General features: G+C 39.9%; 1 protein-coding gene and 2 long non-coding RNA genes across 7 annotated transcripts in view; 1 reads left to right on the forward strand and 2 right to left on the reverse strand.

Annotated features, from left to right (window-relative positions):
- Window positions 1–369: 369 nt before the first annotated feature.
- LOC145432298 (uncharacterized) lies at window positions 370–1,955 on the reverse strand. Its single transcript, XR_013912580.1, has 5 exons — window positions 1,805–1,955; window positions 1,601–1,714; window positions 1,401–1,511; window positions 1,194–1,285; window positions 370–1,038 (listed from the first exon to the last, which is right to left on the reverse strand). It is a non-coding gene; the product is annotated as an uncharacterized LOC145432298 (long non-coding RNA).
- A 4,552-nt stretch (window positions 1,956–6,507) lies between these two features.
- On the forward strand, window positions 6,508–11,241 carry LOC145432301 (uncharacterized). Its single transcript, XR_013912585.1, has 2 exons — window positions 6,508–8,938; window positions 9,097–11,241. It is a non-coding gene; the product is annotated as an uncharacterized LOC145432301 (long non-coding RNA).
- LOC145432300 (ATP-dependent RNA helicase DDX54-like) overlaps window positions 10,879–21,512 on the reverse strand; it is a 318,477-nt gene continuing 307,843 nt past the window's right edge. For 4 of the 5 annotated variants that reach the window (XR_013912584.1, XR_013912583.1, XR_013912582.1 and 1 more), the window contains 5 exons: window positions 12,176–12,324; window positions 11,972–12,085; window positions 11,772–11,882; window positions 11,565–11,656; window positions 10,879–11,409 (listed from right to left, as the gene is read on the reverse strand). Coding sequence is in view for 1 of the 5 variants with exons in the window: in XM_080309052.1 (XP_080165178.1) it covers window positions 11,644–11,656; window positions 11,772–11,882; window positions 11,972–12,085; window positions 12,176–12,369 (432 nt within the window). In the remaining 4 variants the exon portion in view is untranslated. Of the gene's footprint in view, window positions 11,410–11,564; window positions 11,657–11,771; window positions 11,883–11,971; window positions 12,086–12,175; window positions 12,511–21,512 lie in introns of those variants that run through there. The other variant, XM_080309052.1, reaches the window with a different exon arrangement.

Raw genomic sequence — 21,512 nt, forward strand, 5'->3', positions numbered from 1 at the left:
AGGGTGATTTAAGTGACTTTGAAGGCAGCATTGCTGTTGGTGACAGATGGGCTGTTTTACGTTTTTCAGACACTCCTGATCTTCTCAAATTTTCTCAGGAATTTACAGAGAACAGTCCAAACTGAAAAGCGAAATAAACATTTCCCTGGGTAAAAATGCCTTGTTGATTGCAGAAGTCAGAGGGGCGTGGCCATGCTGAAGGCAAGAGGAATTCTAAGCCAGTTTCTCAACCCAGCCCATCTGATATCAGTAACCACAACACATTCAAAGTCAATTAAAAGTCGCCTTTCTTGCCCGTTCCGATGCTCGCTTTCAACTTTGAAATGAGACCACTTGGACAACAGTAATGATAAATAATTGCAAATAGAGCACGTTTACAGAATTTAATGTCATTTTTATAGAGCACCTCTTATTTTAAGAAAAGATGGGCGAGACGATTTTTGAAACTAACTGCAAATTAAGCACACAATATTTAATATCTGTATTTTACCATTTTGATAAGACATATTTCAGTACTCCAAAACACTTTTATTAGACTGCCAACATGCTTACAAGTAGTAAATCCAGGTTAGTGGATCATAATTAAACATAACTCTGTGGCAAACGCAGAGTTCAGCAGGCCATCAAGGAAGAAGTGACGTGCATTTCTGCAGTGTAAAGATTCACAAATGATTTTCTCCTTAATCTACAGTCACACAAAGCGCCAGGAAAATCTTTGGTGATGTTCTCAGATGATTCTGACGCTTATCACCCAGTTCCTCCTGATGTCCTCCACACCATCAACCCTCTGTCCTCCTCCCAGTTTCTTCCTCAGCTTGCCTTTCTTATGGCCACCCCTTCCAAAACCTGACTTTTTAACTTCTCCGAGCCACTTTTTGTTCTTGGAGCGGAGCTTCCTCATCCCCCCGCCCTGCAGGAACTGGTGCTTCTGCTTTTTCTTGCGCTGCTTCATGATCTGATCCTTTGTTTTCAGCTCCGAGCGTGCTTTGTGGTCACCGGAGCTCTGTACGTTTGGACCTCGTCGGCCACGGCCACGACCTGGGAGAGGCACGACACAACAAAGAGGTTGGAGGTTATAGCTCGCAAGGCTGGAAGAGGGACTTGAAGTATTTACCTTTAGAGTTGAGTTAAAACATGGTGGCTGATGGTCTATATTTAACATGTTTGTGCTATTCATTTTGATGCCTTCCTACCTCTTGCTGGCTTCCTGCCTCCTCCGCCTGTTTCTCCATCTGATCCAGATCCTGTATCATCAATCTTGTATTTTTTCCTTCACTCCTCATAACTGACATGTTGTCAAGTGATACAACATCTTCACAGTACAGCTTAATATTGTCATAGGAGTAGAGAAGAGGGTCATTGAGAGCAGCACACAGAGAAGCTTTTTGTTGGAAGGATACAAGTTCTTCCTGTTCTTCTTGTTACTGATAACCTGACCGCTGTCTGTTTTGATCTTCTTCTTCTGGTCTTCTTTTCCCGTTTCTCTCACAAAACGCTTCCTCTTACGGTCCCTAAAAAAAGAAGGGGGAAAAAAGACTTTAAATTATAGTTTGAAATGACAATTTGGTGGATACTGAGTCAAACATAGGGAAATTTGTACCATTTCATCATTTTCTTCTGCTGGTTAAGGCGATCGCCTTCATCTCCCATGAGATCAAGGACAGCTGAAGAGGCCTGCTGTTCAAAAGCACTGCCCTCTCCACCGAGACTCAACCTGTCGACGCATAACACAGGACAAAACAGCATAAAACACAAAGCCATTCACATTTTTTAAAGAAACAGATGCAACAGTTTAATGCCTCACCCTCTCTCAGAGTCAAAGTCTTTAGGTCTGTAAGGGATATAATACTCTTCATCTTTCCCTGACTGCCTCTTTTTCTTGGTCTTTGGTCACTCTTCGCCATCTTCCTGCTGACCTCTTCTTTTACCACCTACCACCTCTGAAAACACCCCCTGGTGGAAATAGAAAGAATTACATGGTACAAAGTGACAAAGCATGATACAGAGATCCTACTATCTTCCTCTTCTAGTTTGTATACAACATCATCTACATCAAAACTGCACTTTATTTTGCTTCTTCTTCATCAGACAGCACAAACAACTTTCTCATTTTGACTCAAATATTGGTTTTGAATGAAAATGATGAAACAATCCTGGATGTTTATTCAACTTGTGAGCAGGTTTTCTAATCCACCGTACTATTATTATTGACACTAGTACATGTTCGTGCTGCTGGCAAACTAATACACTCAAGAACATATAGCAAAGCAAAAAAGTGAAAAGTAGGTCTTGCCTACATAAATAAACATAAGACAGTTGTGAAACTTTGACATAGTAACATCTGCAGTAATATTTACACCTGTGATGACATCTCACCAGCATTAGCCTTATTTTGAAACCAAGATTGTTTACACAGAGTTTGTAATTGCAGAGAAATGCTCCATTTATTTTGGTCATTTCATTTTTGAGCAGGAAGCTCACCTTTCTTGTTATAGCCTTTAGACGAATAGAGAGTTTTCCAATTAAATACATATTCTTTAAATAATGTTCCCTCTTATAAAAAGTAGGATAATTTAAAAAAAAATTTAAAAAATGTATTATACCTCTATTACTTAGAAAAAAAACTGTTTTTTTTCTGTTGTCTGTTATATAACGTTAGTGATGCTCGTTTCAATTCATTTCTTAATCAGCTAAACAGGTCAGTTAAGAAACAGTCAAATATTAAGTTAAATTTGAAAACGGTTTAAAAAAAAATATCCCCATTCCAAAATGTCACATGACAATCTCATTGGCTCACGGAGTTATGATGTCACTACACGATCCTTTGAAGTTTTTCCTTAAACAGGGGTGACACACAGCAGTTTTTTAGTTCGTGTCTTCGCAGCATTTGTGTTTGCAGCCTTCACACGTTCACCACAGAAACTTTTGGAAACCTTTTCAGAGTTGTCGTGTACAACCTTCAACATGTATCCAACAAGACACCAACCAAGGCAAAAAGATTACGCCGCTTCTCCTTCCTGTCGTGGCCGGCCAATTTCCCCAAATGACCTCTTAGCCGTCCAAAGGGCATTACATGACAGTAAGAAGGAAAACTACCATCTCCAGAATAAAATTCAACAGATTGAAGAAGAGAAACTTCAACTGGAGGAGAAGTGTAGACAGATGGAAGCGCAAAATAAGAACCTGGAAGAAAGACAAAAACGCCAGCCCGACATAAATATTATTAATGAGGGTTGGGGAATCAAGTTTGGACAAGCCCGAGAGCAGGTTGTCTTCCTAATTAAGGAAAACAAGCAAAAGAGCGTGGAACTAAAGGAGATGTCCAACCAGCTTAAAGACAGCAAAGCTACTGTTGAGAAGACAGAATGGGATCTCCAATATATGGACCAAATGAATCGGCTGCTCCAAACAAACTTCGATGAAGCTGTGAAAAAAAATGAAGAAATCCTCCAACAGAAGGAAGAACAGGAGAAAAAGCAAAGAGACATGGAGCACAAACTCAAAGTCACGGAGGAAAAATACAGAATGCTGAAAGAGAAGGTGGATGATACTCTGCGCCAAAATAAAGACCTTCTTCACGAGAAAAAGCAACTAGAAGGGGAAAAAGAAAAACTGGACAAACAATGCTCGCACATGCAGAAAAGGATGGAGCAAATGGCGAGAAACAACTCCGAGCTCACTAAGGGGATATTGTTGGAATACAACAACTTGAAGCGCAAACACACTGAAATGCAGGCGCAAAAGCAAGAACAAGACAACATACATGACGACCTGCAGCGTACGCTCCAAGATATCCACAAAAGAAATGAGGAGCTACAAGACATGTACAAAGAAGTACAACAAAGAAACGCAGTCATGCACAAGGACAAGATAATGCAGGAGGAAACATCCAAAGAGCTCAGGGAAAAGCTTGAAGAAAAACAAGCAACGTTGGAAGAGGTGGAGAAAACGTGCAAGAAGCTTGAGAAACAAAACAAAGAAACCATCGATGAGTTGAGAACCCTCATCCTGGAAAAAAAAGCTCTTGTAGAAAACTGCATGAAAAAGAAGAACAAACGCTTCCGCTGGCCCTGGAGGAGGAACTCTACTGCTTCCTCAGCAGGTGTAGCCTCGTCTTGCTCCACCTCTGTTCACCTCCCCAACCAGTCCCGGCAGTTGACTGTCCCCTCCTGAGCCTGGTTCTGCCGGAGGTTTCTGCCCGTTTAAAGGCAGTTTTTCCTCCCCACTGTCGCCTAGTGCGTGCTCAGAGGGGATTGTTGGGGTTTTCTCTCCTCTACCTTGTTTCATTATTTACTTAACTTTTTGTGCTTGCTTCATTTTACCTTGTTTCATTATTTACTTGTTAACGTTTTGTTCTTACTTCATTTTACCTTGTTTCATTATTTACTTGTTAACGTTTTGTTCTTACTTCATTTTACCTTGTTTCATTATTTACTTAACTTTTTGTTCTTACTTCATTTTACCTTGTTTCATTATTTACTTGTTGACGTTTTGTTCTTACTTCATTTTACCTTGTTTCATTATTTACTTGTTAACGTTTTGTTCTTACTTCATTTTACCTTGTTTCATTATTTACTTGTTAACGTTTTGTTCTTACTTCATTTTACCTTGTTTCATTATTTACTTGTTAACGTTTTGTTCTTACTTCATTTTACCTTGTTTCATTATTTACTTGTTGACGTTTTGTTCTTACTTCATTTTACCTTGTTTCATTATTTACTTGTTGACGTTTTGTTCTTACTTCATTTTACCTTGTTTCATTATTTACTTGTTGACGTTTTGTTCTTACTTCATTTTACCTTGTTTCATTATTTACTTGTTAACGTTTTGTTCTTACTTCATTTTACCTTGTTTCATTATTTACTTGTTGACGTTTTGTTCTTACTTCATTTTACCTTGTTTCATTATTTACTTGTTGACGTTTTGTTCTTACTTCATTTTACCTTGTTTCATTATTTACTTGTTAACGTTTTGTTCTTACTTCATTTTACCTTGTTTCATTATTTACTTGTTAACGTTTTGTTCTTACTTCATTTTACCTTGTTTCATTATTTACTTGTTGACGTTTTGTTCTTACTTCATTTTACATTTGTTTCATTATTTACTTGTTGACGTTTTGTTCTTACTTCATTTTACCTTGTTTCATTATTTACTTGTTTAACTTTTTCTTTTTCAACTTATTCATAAAAAAATAAACCAATTGAATTTATCCTTTGAGTATTTTTCATCTTTTCATCTATAACTTTTTCAAACATTCATATCTGTCGTTTATCTTCTTCTTGAAACCTCATAAATGCTGAAGGAAAAATCCTGGAACATGGTTTGAAACACTGAAATTGTTTCAGCTGAAACCGGCAAAGTCATACGTGTGTGTGTGTGTGTGTGTGTGTGTGTGTGTGTGTGTGTGTGTGTGTGTGTGTGTGTGTGTGTGTGTTACTCTGTACATGAAACAACTTTGTAGAAAACCATTTTCCTGTCGAAACATTAGCAAACACAAACAAAGTGTTATTAACAAACGAATTACTAATATCCCTCTCTATGATAGTGATTTATTTTTTTACGGGATTAAAACTGTAAATTTTACCAAACTAAAGAAAGTAATACAAAGTAATAAAACTTTTTATCATTTAGTTAAGAGCCAACATCCATTCTTTTCATAGTTGGTTGCTACCACCAGAGGGCGACATGGAGTACTTTTACCCATGTAGAGAAACATAAACGCTCATATATTACACACGCACCAACATTTTACTGTCTATTACTACATCAGTCTGTTTACATTAAACTGATATTGATAAATAAACTCACAAATATAGCTTCATGAATTTGGTAACGTCCTGTAAGTCATATCGTCAAATGCTTTTGTTCCAAAATAAAAAGGCTGTTGAAATAATGATTGGTGTGGTTTTTACAGGTGAATGAGCAGCAGAATAACTACAGAGAATCTGTGAATACATGAATGACCTTTTGTAATATGCCTTTAGCCTATTAGTGCCCTGAAAGAGTGGAGATTTTACCTATTTTAGCAAAATGATCTACAAACTGTATGGGTGAATATAGGAGCTTGTTAACAGGTTAGCATGTCCAACTAACAGACAGGAAAATGAGCTATGTATTTTTTAGATATCATGTTATCAGCTGACCACTGAAAGCTCTTTCTGCATATATCTTCTACACGTTCTGTCTCTTGTCACGTGTGTGTTTATATTTAAATCATGTATGTTGATTATTTAAATATGCTTTTTCATTCATTTTTAAAAAAATGTCAACAGCTGTCGTTTACAGATTCATTGTTTACTATATGCTATATATATATATATATATGAACATGAACAAAACTGAAAACACTGGGTCACCGACCCAGGAACCCTGACAATATGTATTTTACCTGGTTAATGTGTGTGGCGGGGCGTGGTCTGCAGCGCCGCTGCAGGGGAGGCAGACGCACCTGAGCGGCACCCGCGATCACGCCTCGGCGCCCTAACGTCTGTGCTCTCTATGCTGTTGTGTTGGTATGTGTCGGGCTGTGAGCTTTAACACCGGCTGTATGCATACAGCAACCGTGTGTGAAAAGTGGTCAATAAAGAGAAGCTGTAAAGCGTGTTCATGGAAACATCGTTGGGTCTGCCGTGATATGTTTACAATGGGACTTCTGCTCCTGAATCTCTGCGCACAGCGTCTGCAAATCGGAGCTGTATGAAGTCACTTTCATCTTTATGCAGGACTGTAAGCTGTCATCTGTGAGCATAGCTGGACTGGCCATCGGGCATACCGGGCATTTGCCCGGTGGGCCGCTGGCAATTTTTTGTTTTTATGGGCCGATGGATATTTTTTTATTTATTTTTTTTAATTTTTAATTTTTAGGAAGGGTATATATAATGAAAGGTGTTGGATTGGCCAATTGGTCATGATCGACTCTGGGCTGGACCAATTACAGCCGAAGAGGCTGGATGCACCCTCCCCCTTGTTTAGCAATCACGTGATTTTCGCGCATTGCATGCCGGGAACTCGTGGCAAAACAATCCAAGTACCGCATCAAATGCAAGCATTTGCAGCACCGCAAAACGTTCATTCTCCGGTTCCAATACCTTCTTTTTTTTTCTTTGCCGCACAAAAAAGGAATGTACAAAACAAAAGGAGAACAATGCCGGTTCGTACAAAGACAGACTCGACGAAAAGACAAAGAAAAGATACGAGGAAAAAATCAAAGGAGTGAAAGGGTCAGACCCTTACGAGCACACAGAGTGGACAAAAGACGTCAGTGTGCTGCCCACTTTCACCACGCTCAGATTTATAATTACACGGTTCTTGGAGTGAGTGCATACACTCATGAAGTTTAGTAACTTCAGGTCACTGCAACAAGCCCAGGTACAGTTTACCGACGGATGGGTGCAGGACCTTGAAATGCACCGTGTAGGACGAAAGACTATTGTACGTATCATAAGTTTACCAGTCTCACAAATCGTCTTCATAAATACACATTCATTAACAGTTTATTAATAGGACCTTTGAGCTCAACGGTAATTAATTAGTAGTGGAAATAATTTCTGGTAGTGTAACAGTGTTTGTGGTATTATTCCACTTGCCACAAATATCAGTGTAATGGGGAAACAGCGCCCCCCCGCTCTCAGTGTGGCTGGTTAGGTGAGGCTGGCTGCAGTAATCGCTGCCAGTCTGCCGTAGCCATACGAGAGGTGAGTTGTATTGTTCCGCACACAATATAGCTAAGTAGTACAGACACATAAAACATGTCTGATTAGCTGACGAGCACCGAGTGTAATAAGTGCTTAGTGGACACATGTCCAACACCAGTTTTATGTACTTTTCATTTGTTTATTACAGTTTTTTACAGACGCTAGGACACATTTCTCAATACTTAGGTCACGTTTGCAAAACTCCTCACACAGTGAGCACAACAGAAGTCTATGTGGGCTAAACTGAGGACCAGTTATCATTGTTTTGGCACAAAATGCATTCAATGACTACATCTCTCAAATTACATGAATCATCTTCTCACTCAGACACAACAACTGCCAAAAACCTTTGTACGGACAGGACATTTTGCATGTGCTTACATACTGTTTTCAAAACTGTTAAACTCATGGTCAAAACAATAACACAATGCAAAACTTGAAAAGACAGCAAAATCCAACGGCAATATTTTACTGAAACATATTTTAAATCTAACAATGCAGTTTAACCAGCCACAGCTGATTCTCATTGTGGATGAACATCTACACAGGTGTTACTCCTTCAATTTTTCAACTCCTTCAATTCTGGCATGCCAGAAGATTCTTTCCTAGGTGTGTTGCCCAAGATGACATAAGATGTGATGTGGATGAGAACCTGTGGCCAAATGGAGAAGACCGAGTAGATTAGCATTACTATTGTATGTGTATCAGTGGATGGTGTGTATACGAATTCTTGTATTTTGGGATTACTTAGTGCAAAAAAATAAAAATACATAAACATAAATACATGATGTCTGATTCATTCCAGTAACATATATTGAAATTATAAACAGAGATGTGTCCTTGTTTTACACAGGAAAACACTGTGTAATGCTACATGTTGTTAGTGTTTTTTAGGTCATTGTTTTGTGGGTGACAAAGTGTGTTTGTCGGCTGTCAACCTTTGCTAGTGTTCTGGAGGAATGTTTTTATTTGAGACCTGAATGAAGTGTTTTGGTAGTTGTAGTGCATTTTGAATGTGGAATGAACTGCTTTGCCAAGCTGAGGGTCAGTTAGGAGAATTGTGTGAAGAGTTTTGCAAAAGTGACCTAAGTATTGAGAAATGTGTCCTAGCGTCTGTAAAAAACTGTAATGTGTGAAACTGTATGCTAAAGCGGAATGCTAATGAGATGTTCTGCCGTAGTGTGCTGTGCGGAGTGGTGTGTGGCGAGCCTGTGCACTGATAATACACCGTTGTTTCCATTCAGGTACATAATTTGTTGTTGCTGTTATTTTATTGTATATTAGAAATTGTAATATTGCTGCAGTAATCGCTGCCAGTCTGCCGTAGCCATACGAGAGTGTGCTGTGCGGAGTGGTGTATGGCGAGCTTGTGCACTGATAATACACCGTTGTTTCCATTCAGGAAATAAAGTGGCAACGATCGATCAGAGACTCCTTGTCTTTTTAAAAACACTACACAACGCAGAGTCGAGGAGTCTGTTTGGGCCGAACTGTTGCAGCGGGATGAAGCAGAAACCGGTTACAGTAGCATTACAGAAATGTAGCAGTGACAATAATATTGTATGTTGTAATCGCAATGGACAATAAGTGATACAAAACAACTGTTTTATCCTGTGAATAAAAGTATATGTTTTTGTCAATGTACCATGGTAATAACAGAAGCGAAACACAATATTGTGTCAGGACAATTTACTATTTATGCACAATAAATAAAGGAGCATAGCGCGACAATTTCTGTTCAGCGCCAGACTTGCTTGTAACCTATATCACCAATTATGTTAAGAAAAATGACGTATTAACTACTAAAAAACTCTGACCTTTGTGGGAATGCTTGGAGCAGACTAACATGTGAGCTGGAGTGTTCTGAGACGTTATATTTGGTATATCCAGACCATCCGTCGGCTCTTACTTCGGAAACATGGCTTAAAAAATTTCTCTTCAACGACGTAATCCGATAAAAAAAAAAAAACGATCTCTTTACCCATCGGCTTCCCGTGGCTGTCATGCGACCGGCTATTGAAGTTAATAATACAACAGCTTCTTGCCATTTTTTGGGTTTCTTTTTATCGCTGTGTAACTGAGTTCAATTGAAAGCCTGCGTGCGCTAGTACCTCTTGCCACAAGTTCCCAGAATCCTTTGCGGTTATCCCTGAATGACGTCACATTTTCAATCTTTATCCTGGTGGGCCGGTCTCTAGTCAAAATGCCCGGGCCGATTTTTTGTCCCAGTCCAGCCTTGTCTGTGAGGCGTGAGCGGTGTTTGTTTTTAACATAGTTCACGGTGGAGCTGCTGACATAATGTGGATCCGAAGATTGATAATTAGCCTACCTGGGGTTGAAAGTCTCGATAAATGCACGGCGTTTCGGCGGGTATATCGGCTTCCGCAAGTGTGACGCTTATTTTGAGCGTTCAAAAACTAATAGAATATAATTTTATATTTATATTTCATTTCAATATCACAGTAATCTTCCAATTTAGAACTACAAGTTAAAAAAGAACTAACATAAATAAAATACACTTCAGCTAATTACTTAAAAAAATAATTTATTTTCCCAAACCACGCAGAGCCGCACTAAAAAGACTAAAGAGCCGCAGGTTGCTGACCCCTGCACTAACCTATTCAGCTGCTTGTGAATGCAAATATCTAATCAGCCAATCACATGCCAGAAAAAAAAAAGGGTGATTTAAGTGACTTTGAAGGCAGCATTGCTGTTGGTGACAGATGGGCTGTTTTACGTTTTTCAGACACTCCTGATCTTCTCAAATTTTCTCAGGAATTTACAGAGAACAGTCCAAACTGAAAAGCGAAATAAACATTTCCCTGGGTAAAAATGCCTTGTTGATTGCAGAAGTCAGAGGGGCGTGGCCATGCTGAAGGCAAGAGGAATTCTAAGCCAGTTTCTCAACCCAGCCCATCTGATATCAGTAACCACAACACATTCAAAGTCAATTAAAAGTCGCCTTTCTTGCCCGTTCCGATGCTCGCTTTCAACTTTGAAATGAGACCACTTGGACAACAGTAATGATAAATAATTGCAAATAGAGCACGTTTACAGAATTTAATGTCATTTTTATAGAGCACCTCTTATTTTAAGAAAAGATGGGCGAGACGATTTTTGAAACTAACTGCAAATTAAGCACACAATATTTAATATCTGTATTTTACCATTTTGATAAGACATATTTCAGTACTCCAAAACACTTTTATTAGACTGCCAACATGCTTACAAGTAGTAAATCCAGGTTAGTGGATCATAATTAAACATAACTCTGTGGCAAACGCAGAGTTCAGCAGGCCATCAAGGAAGAAGTGACGTGCATTTCTGCAGTGTAAAGATTCACAAATGATTTTCTCCTTAATCTACAGTCACACAAAGCGCCAGGAAAATCTTTGGTGATGTTCTCAGATGATTCTGACGCTTATCACCCAGTTCCTCCTGATGTCCTCCACACCATCAACCCTCTGTCCTCCTCCCAGTTTCTTCCTCAGCTTGCCTTTCTTATGGCCACCCCTTCCAAAACCTGACTTTTTAACTTCTCCGAGCCACTTTTTGTTCTTGGAGCGGAGCTTCCTCATCCCCCCGCCCTGCAGGAACTGGTGCTTCTGCTTTTTCTTGCGCTGCTTCATGATCTGATCCTTTGTTTTCAGCTCCGAGCGTGCTTTGTGGTCACCGGAGCTCTGTACGTTTGGACCTCGTCGGCCACGGCCACGACCTGGGAGAGGCATGACACAACAAAGAGGTTGGAGGTTATAGCTCGCAAGGCTGGAAGAGGGACTTGAAGTATTTACCTTTAGAGTTGAGTTAAAACATGGTGGCTGATGTTCTATATTTAACATGTTTGTGCTATTCATTTTGATGCCTTCCTACCTCTTGCTGGCTTCCTGCCTCCTCCGCCTGTTTCTCCATCTGATCCAGATCCTGTATCATCAATCTTGTATTTTTTCCTTCACTCCTCATAACTGACATGTTGTCAAGTGATACAACATCTTCACAGTACAGCTTAATATTGTCATAGGAGTAGAGAAGAGGGTCATTGAGAGCAGCACACAGAGAAGCTTTTTGTTGGAAGGATACAAGTTCTTCCTGTTCTTCTTGTTACTGATAACCTGACCGCTGTCTGTTTTGATCTTCTTCTTCTGGTCTTCTTTTCCCGTTTCTCTCACAAAACGCTTCCTCTTACGGTCCCTAAAAAAAGAAGGGGGAAAAAAGACTTTAAATTATAGTTTGAAATGACCATTTGGTGGATACTGAGTCAAACATAGGGAAATTTGTACCATTTCATCATTTTCTTCTGCTGGTTAAGGCGATCGCCTTCATCTCCCATGAGATCAAGGACAGCTGAAGAGGCCTGCTGTTCAAAAGCACTGCCCTCTCCACCGAGACTCAACCTGTCGACGCATAACACAGGACAAAACAGCATAAAACACAAAGCCATTCACATTTTTTAAAGAAACAGATGCAACAGTTTAATGCCTCACCCTCTCTCAGAGTCAAAGTCTTTAGGTCTGTAAGGGATATAATACTCTTCATCTTTGCCTGACTGCCTCTTTTTCTTGGTCTTTGGTCGCTCTTCGCCATCTTCCTGCTGACCTCTTCTTTTACCACCTACCACCTCTGAAAACACCCCCTGGTGGAAATAGAAAGAATTACATGGTACAAAGTGACAAAGCATGATACAGAGATCCTACTATCTTCCTCTTCTAGTTTGTATACAACATCATCTACATCAAAACTGCACTTTATTTTGCTTCTTCTTCATCAGACAGCACAAACAACTTTCTCATTTTGACTCAAATATTGGTTTTGAATGAAAATGATGAAACAATCCTGGATGTTTATTCAACTTGTGAGCAGGTTTTCTAATCCACCGTACTATTATTATTGACACTAGTACATGTTCGTGCTGCTGGCAAACTAATACACTCAAGAACATATAGCAAAGCAAAAAAGTGAAAAGTAGGTCTTGCCTACATAAATAAACATAAGACAGTTGTGAAACTTTGACATAGTAACATCTGCAGTAATATTTACACCTGTGATGACATCTCACCAGCATTAGCCTTATTTTGAAACCAAGATTGTTTACACAGAGTTTGTAATTGCAGAGAAATGCTCCATTTATTTTGGTCATTTCATTTTTGAGCAGGAAGCTCACCTTTCTTGTTATAGCCTTTAGACGAATAGAGAGTTTTCCAATTAAATACATATTCTTTAAATAATGTTCCCTCTTATAAAAAGTAGGATAATTTAAAAAAAAATTTAAAAAATGTATTATACCTCTATTACTTAGAAAAAAAACTGTTTTTTTTCTGTTGTCTGTTATATAACGTTAGTGATGCTCGTTTCAATTCATTTCTTAATCAGCTAAACAGGTCAGTTAAGAAACAGTCAAATATTAAGTTAAATTTGAAAACGGTTTAAAAAAAAATATCCCCATTCCAAAATGTCACATGACAATCTCATTGGCTCACGGAGTTATGATGTCACTACACGATCCTTTGAAGTTTTTCCTTAAACAGGGGTGACACACAGCAGTTTTTTAGTTCGTGTCTTCGCAGCATTTGTGTTTGCAGCCTTCACACGTTCACCACAGAAACTTTTGGAAACCTTTTCAGAGTTGTCGTGTACAACCTTCAACATGTATCCAACAAGACACCAACCAAGGCAAAAAGATTACGCCGCTTCTCCTTCCTGTCGTGGCCGGCCAATTTCCCCAAATGACCTCTTAGCCGTCCAAAGGGCATTACATGACAGTAAGAAGGAAAACTACCATCTCCAGAATAAAATTCAACAGATTGAAGAAGAGAAACTTCAACTGGAGGAGAAGTGTAGACAGATGGAAGCGCAAAATAAGAACCTGGAAGAAAGACAAAAACGCCAGCCCGACATAAATATTATTAATGAGGGTTGGGGAATCAAGTTTGGACAAGCCCGAGAGCAGATTGTCTTCCTAATTAAGGAAAACAAGCAAAAGAGCGTGGAACTAAAGGAGATGTCCAACCAGCTTAAAGACAGCAAAGCTACTGTTGAGAAGACAGAATGGGATCTCCAATATATGGACCAAATGAATCGGCTGCTCCAAACAAACTTCGATGAAGCTGTGAAAAAAAATGAAGAAATCCTCCAACAGAAGGAAGAACAGGAGAAAAAGCAAAGAGACATGGAGCACAAACTCAAAGTCACGGAGGAAAAATACAGAATGCTGAAAGAGAAGGTGGATGATACTCTGCGCCAAAATAAAGACCTTCTTCACGAGAAAAAGCAACTAGAAGGGGAAAAAGAAAAACTGGACAAACAATGCTCGCACATGCAGAAAAGGATGGAGCAAATGGCGAGAAACAACTCCGAGCTCACTAAGGGGATATTGTTGGAATACAACAACTTGAAGCGCAAACACACTGAAATGCAGGCGCAAAAGCAAGAACAAGACAACATACATGACGACCTGCAGCGTACGCTCCAAGATATCCACAAAAGAAATGAGGAGCTACAAGACATGTACAAAGAAGTACAACAAAGAAACGCAGACATGCACAAGGACAAGATAATGCAGGAGGAAACATCCAAAGAGCTCAGGGAAAAGCTTGAAGAAAAACAAGCAACGTTGGAAGAGGTGGAGAAAACGTGCAAGAAGCTTGAGAAACAAAACAAAGAAACCATCGATGAGTTGAGAACCCTCATCCTGGAAAAAAAAGCTCTTGTAGAAAACTGCATGAAAAAGAAGAACAAACGCTTCCGCTGGCCCTGGAGGAGGAACTCTACTGCTTCCTCAGCAGGTGTAGCCTCGTCTTGCTCCACCTCTGTTCACCTCCCCAACCAGTCCCGGCAGTTGACTGTCCCCTCCTGAGCCTGGTTCTGCCGGAGGTTTCTGCCCGTTTAAAGGCAGTTTTTCCTCCCCACTGTCGCCTAGTGCGTGCTCAGAGGGGATTGTTGGGGTTTTCTCTCCTCTACCTTGTTTCATTATTTACTTAACGTTTTGTTCTTACTTCATTTTACCTTGTTTCATTATTTACTTGTTAACGTTTTGTTCTTACTTCATTTTACCTTGTTTCATTATTTACTTGTTGACGTTTTGTTCTTACTTCATTTTACCTTGTTTCATTATTTACTTGTTGACGTTTTGTTCTTACTTCATTTTACCTTGTTTCATTATTTACTTGTTTAACTTTTTCTTTTTCAACTTATTCATAAAACAATAAACCAATTGAATTTATCCTTTGAGTATTTTTCATCTTTTCATCTATAACTTTTTCAAACATTCATATCTGTCGTTTATCTTCTTCTTGAAACCTCATAAATGGTGAAGGAAAAATCCTGGAACATGGTTTGAAACACTGAAATTGTTTCAGCTGAAACCGGCAAAGTCATACGTGTGTGTGTGTGTGTGTGTGTGTGTGTGTGTGTGTGTGTGTGTGTGTGTGTGTTACTCTGTACATGAAACAACTTTGTAGAAAACCATTTTCCTGTCGAAACATTAGCAAACACAAACAAAGTGTTATTAACAAACGAATTACTAATATCCCTCTCTATGATAGTGATTTATTTTCTTACGGGATTAAAACTGTAAATTTTACCAAACTAAAGAAAGTAATACAAAGTAATAAAACTTTTTATCATTTAGTTAAGATCCAACATCCATTCTTTTCATAGTTGGTTGCTACCACCAGAGGGCGACATGGAGTACTTTTACCCATGTAGAGAAACATAAACGCTCATATATTACACACGCACCAACATTTTACTGTCTATTACTACATCAGTCTGTTTACATTAAACTGATATTGATAAATAAACTCACAAATATAGCTTCATGAATTTGGTAACGTCCTGTAAGTCATATCGTCAAATGCTTTTGTTCCAAAATAAAAAGGCTGTTGAAATAATGATTGGTGTGGTTTTTACAGGTGAATGAGCAGCAGAATAACTACAGAGAATCTGTGAATACATGAATGACCTTTTGTAATATGCCTTTAGCCTATTAGTGCCCTGAAAGAGTGGAGATTTTACCTATTTTAGCAAAATGATCTACAAACTGTATGGGTGAATATAGGAGCTTGTTAACAGGTTAGCATGTCCAACTAACAGACAGGAAAATGAGCTATGTATTTTTTAGATATCATGTTATCAGCTGACCACTGAAAGCTCTTTCTGCATATATCTTCTACACGTTCTGTCTCTTGTCACGTGTGTGTTTATATTTAAATCATGTATGTTGATTATTTAAATATGCTTTTTCATTCATTTTTAAAAAATGTCAACAGCTGTCGTTTACAGATTCATTGTTTACTATATGCTATATATATATATATATGAACATGAACAAAACTGAAAACACTGGGTCACCGACCCAGGAACCCTGACAATATGTATTTTACCTGGTTAATGTGTGTGGCGGGGCGTGGTCTGCAGCGCCGCTGCAGGGGAGGCGGACGCACCTGAGCGGCACCCGCGATCACGCCTCGGCGCCTTAACGTCTGTGCTCTCTATGCTGTTGTGTTGGTATGTGTCGGGCTGTGAGCTTTAACACCGGCTGTATGCATACAGCAACCGTGTGTGAAAAGTGGTCAATAAAGAGAAGCTGTAAAGCGTGTTCATGGAAACATCGTTGGGTCTGCCGTGATATGTTTACAATGGGACTTCTGCTCCTGAATCTGCGCACAGCGTCTGCAAATCGGAGCTGTATGAAGTCACTTTCATCTTTACGCAGGACTGTAAGCTGTCATCTGTGAGGCGTGAGCGGTGTTTGTTTTTAACATAGTTCACGATGGAGCTGCTGACATAATGTGGATCCGAAGATTGATAATTAGCCTACCTGGGGTTGAAAGTCTCGATAAATGCACGGCGTTTCGGCGGGTATATCGGCTTCCGCAAGTGTGACGCTTATTTTGAGCGTTCAAAAACTACAGTTTTTTCTGAATGCTTAAACCCTAACTGTGATTCCTGTAGCACAATCTCTAAAACTATTCAGACTTATAGCAAAACCACTCACTGAGTTTGCAAAACTAAAAGCACATAAACTGCTTTGCAGTTTGCAATTTTGTAACACACACTTTGCAAAACGGTAGGCACAATTCACTGCACAACACTCAATTACCAAATTTCCAACACACTCCTAGCAAAAGTATACACATGTATGGCTATCATTAACACTAATTTGCCAACTGTCTGGCACACTTTCACATGTGAAAACTTTTTTAGATAATTAGTTCACTTTGCAATCAGCCTAAGCACTATAATACAGGTAAGCTGTGTGTGCGGAGTACAATGGAGGGAGCAGAAAGAGTGAGAAGTAGAGGAGGCCGAGGAAGAGGACGTGGAGGTGAAGAAGTAGGATGAAGAGGACGACAAGGACAAGGAGGAGCAAGAGGAAGACGAGGAGGGGGGAGAGGAAGAGTAGGAAGAGTAAGAAATAGAATTGCTGATGACAATAGTGGACCATGTAATCAACCATGTAATCAACCGTGGAATGACCCTGAGGGTAGCTGGCCAACGGGTCCAGCCTAACTCGAGCCGCTACACTGTAGCAAGTACCATAAGGACATCTTGAAATGAGAATCGGTTAGTACAGTCACTTCGCACAAAGATTTGTAGCACTGCCATATGCCAATGAGAAACACACCAATACCATTGATGTAAAAATACTGAAATTGTTACTTTACAGAATTGCTAGATGACCAGATGCTGGGGGCAGAGGAAGCATGTTCACTGCAGACCAAGTAACCCATATAGTCATTATGGCGATTGCAAATAATCCTATACTTGGAAATGAACACTTGTGTTTGTTTTGATGTGTTTCAAGTACACCAGTACTTGAAGTTTGGATCCCTCTATGCTTATGGATCTATGACAGAAGTATGAGCTCAAACTGACATAGCCTACCTTGTGCACAGAGAAAGCAAAAGCCAGATGTGTTTTGTATTCATACCATCAGTGTGCAGTTGGCGCATTGTGTGCTTAGTAGATGATGGCTTGTGTGTACTGTTTGATACGGAAACACCATTTTTACGAAGGTGTGAAGAGTTAATCTAGCTGTGTTTGCTTTTGCAAGAGAACTACAATGTTTTGATAATTGGGTGACAGGTTTTCTTATTTGTGTGAAGAGTTTTGCAAAATTAGCCAATAGTTACAAAAAATGTGCTTAGGCATTCAGAAAAAACTGTAATAAACTAAAAGACAGAAATCAGATTATAAGATCTGTGGTGTTGTTGATTTATATTATGGTACTTATCATTTGTGATATTTATTACTGTGTGCATACTTTATTAGGAGAGATGAGATTAAATGTTGTCAGACAAATATTCTCTTCCTTGCTGGTTCCATCGAAGGAGAAATGTTCAAGTAAGTATGTAACTGGGACGTAATCCAATTCCACAACACAATGTGACGGGGAATCAGCTGTGTTTTGCTGCCCAATTTATTTAGAATCTGGTGCAAACCGGCGAGCCAGTTCCTGAATCAGTCACGTGGTACGGACTGCCCGCGAGGCCTCGAACATCACTGCATACGTAATCAAAGCAAGCCTCGATACGCGCTTTACAAAACTACCACGAGATTACCCGACACACGCTTCAAAGCTTCGACACACAGGAGACATCACTACTGCACACAGCCTTCACACGACAACAGGTGCACCACACTGCTAAGTGTGTTTTGTGTTTAGAGTTTTGCTAAATGGGAGACTGAGCTTTGAATAGTGTTTAAGATTTTGGCAACAGTGGGACTGATTTGATGAAAGAGTTTTCATAGTTGACAGTTTAGTTTTTACAATGGGGTTTAGTGTTTTAGCAATTCAGAAAAACTCTAATACACCTGTGCTTTTCCCAGCAACTGAGGCTTTTACCCTGCACAGTTTAAGGTATGATAAAGCACTGACCTTATAAATGGCACAAAATACACATTTTAGCTGGGAGCTGGTCATTCACAGGGGAAAGGCTCCATTGTACAACAACAACAACAGTAGTAATAGTAATAATAAATTATTATTAGTCAGGCAAGTATATCATATACCAAACATGCTTCCAAACTAATGACATTTTTTTGCATTCTTCACATCAGGTCAAAATGTACTTTTTTTTAAAAAGTGACTGGCACTGCGGAAATGGATCTACAGCACCACTTAAGAAATTTTAAAGAACTTCTAACAACTTATTTACAGCTTGAAATACGTGTATGACATTTATTACACACAGATTCAGTGAACCCAATCCAAAGAGGAAGTCTGGAAGTCCGCCATTTTGAATGTAAAATGACATTTTGGCACAGTTTTAGTGTTTTCCAGGCATCGCTGGTTTACACATTCGCCTGCAAAGTGAGAGGTCACTGGTTAAATTCCATTTGGTTACTTCAGGAACTTTTTGGGGTTACTTCAGAAAGGGACATCTTTGTCAAAGCCATGTTTGTGGTGGAATTTTGATCATTTATCACTGGACATAAGATTTTCATCTCTAAAAATGTATTTTGTCCAGTCTGTCCCAAACTTCACACTTTTGATGACAGTCTGGCGACGACTACATGCCAATATCTGGTCACACATGGTGCCACAGTTCTCATATAACATTTTAATCAAGACTACCCCACTGTGATTGAAGCATTTCTTGCAAAACAATCATAACCAAACAAAACCTTTCCTGTTCTGTAAATGAACAGTAGGACAAAATGATTACTAGTCATTGCGGAAAGCACAATTAATGTTTTTGTTTACATCGTTGGAACGAGGAAAAATTCCCCCACCACAAAAACAGAAATACTCATGAAAGCAACCTGTAGTGCAAACACGAGGGCTGAATTTATTACTTCCTGCACTAGAAACCTGCCGATGTTGCTGATATGGATAGATCACCAGTCTTCCTTGTCTTTATCTTATTATCTCCTGTTGAGATGTCGCAGCAGAAAATGCAGCCTGGCCTGTTGAAACATTGTTTTTTTTTAGTGTTTCAACTGAAAAAATAGAATGCCTTTGATCCAAATGGAATGCATCTTGTGAAAAAAGGTGACATCTTGTGACATCACAAGATGATGACATAGATCCTTTGTTATGTCATCATCTTGCTGAGAGAAAAAACCCTTAAGTAGGAGCTTTGCTCTGTTAAACTTTAATGCTCAACGGACCTTGACCTGACAGCAAGCAAACCCTTTTTGGAGAGTTTTGAGAGAATTTTACTTAGCAATTCACCGACCAAGCCGACACATTTCACCATGTCAGCTCACCCATCCTTCAGCTCAAATGAGCTTGGATTAGTTAAAGGGAGCATTTTGGGAAAGCACTACAAGGTAGAGGCTTTCCTCGGAGAAGGGGGCTTTGGTATTGTAGCCAAATGTCGTGATACCATGACTAACCGAGCTGTGGCTATTAAAGTGAACAAGAGCCGCCCTGATATTCTGCAACAGGCGAAATTGGAAATTTTCATCCTGGAGCAGCTGCGAAGGTTGGATTCAGATGCCGCCAACATTGTTCAATGGGACGGCTTTTTTCACGACGGAGAGCGGGTTTGCCTGAAATTTGAACTCCTTGATCAATGCCTGAGGGACTACATATGGGACCGGAAAAACCACTGTCTCCCCATAAGCGAAGTCAGGCCAATTTTAGGTCAAATCACAAATGCTCTGTCCCACCTGAGTTCTGTGGGAATGGTGCACGCTGACCTCAAACCTGGAAACATCATGGTTGTAAACCGCCATGAGTCTCCCATCAAAGTCAAACTTATAGACTTTGGCCTCGCATGTCCTGCGTCTGCAGTGATGCCTGGTGACCGTGTAGGGACGGTTGGTTATTGTGCACCTGAGGTTATGCTTGGCCTTCCTTACAATGAAGCAATTGACATGTGGTCTCTGGGGCTGGTAGCTGTGGAGCTTGCTACAGGGCTGCCACTCTACCCTGGAAATGAAGACTATGATGTTTTGAAATTCATCATAGAGACTCAGGGTCAGCCACCAGATCATGTTCTAGACTCTGGCGTCTACACTGAAGACTATTTCATTGAAGACAAAGACAAGCAACAGCGCTGGACATTTAAGACTGACCAACAATTTCAGTATGAGACAGGATATGAGTCCCTGGAGACAAGATGCATAAAACTGACGCGTCTGGATGACCTTGAACAAATAATAATGTTTAGACGAGGACCAGAAGCTGGCCAACGCTTATTTGTCGGCTTAATTAAACAGATGTTGGCCTTGGATGCACACCAGCGGATAACACCCTCGGAGGTTCTCCGGCATCCCTTTTTCAGCCCTAAGAGTTCCCTGTGCATTGACATGAGTGCTGAAATATCACAAAACCCTGTGGTCTTTCAGCACCCTTCAAACTTGGAAAGCAAGAGATCACAGAAAATCAACTGCAGTTTTCAAAACTCGGTTGAATTTTCTCAGCAAGTATTCGTCCACACATCAGCCAGTCCATCATTCAGCTCAGATGAGCTTGAATTAGTTAAAGGGAGCATTTTGGGAAAGCACTACAAGGTAGAGGCTTTCCTCGGAGAAGGGGGCTTTGGTATTGTAGCCAAATGTCGCGACACAACAACCAACCAAGCTGTTGCCATTAAAGTCAACAAGAGCGACCCTGATATTCTGCAACAGGCACATGTGGAAATTTTCATCTTGGAGCAGCTGCGAAGGTTGGATCCAGATGCCGCCAACATTGTTCAATGGAACGGCTTTTTCCACGACGGACAGCGGGTTTGCCTGAAATTTGAACTCCTTGATCAATGCCTGTGGGACTACATAGGGGACCGGAATAAACAGGGTCTCCCCATAAGCGAAGTCAGGCCAATTTTAGGTCAAATCACAAATGCTCTGTCCCACCTGAGTTCTGTGGGA

The sequence above is a fragment of the Astatotilapia calliptera genome, chromosome 12, assembly GCF_964374335.1.
Source record: "Astatotilapia calliptera chromosome 12, fAstCal68.1, whole genome shotgun sequence".
In the NCBI taxonomy this organism is placed as follows: Eukaryota; Metazoa; Chordata; class Actinopteri; order Cichliformes; family Cichlidae; genus Astatotilapia; species Astatotilapia calliptera.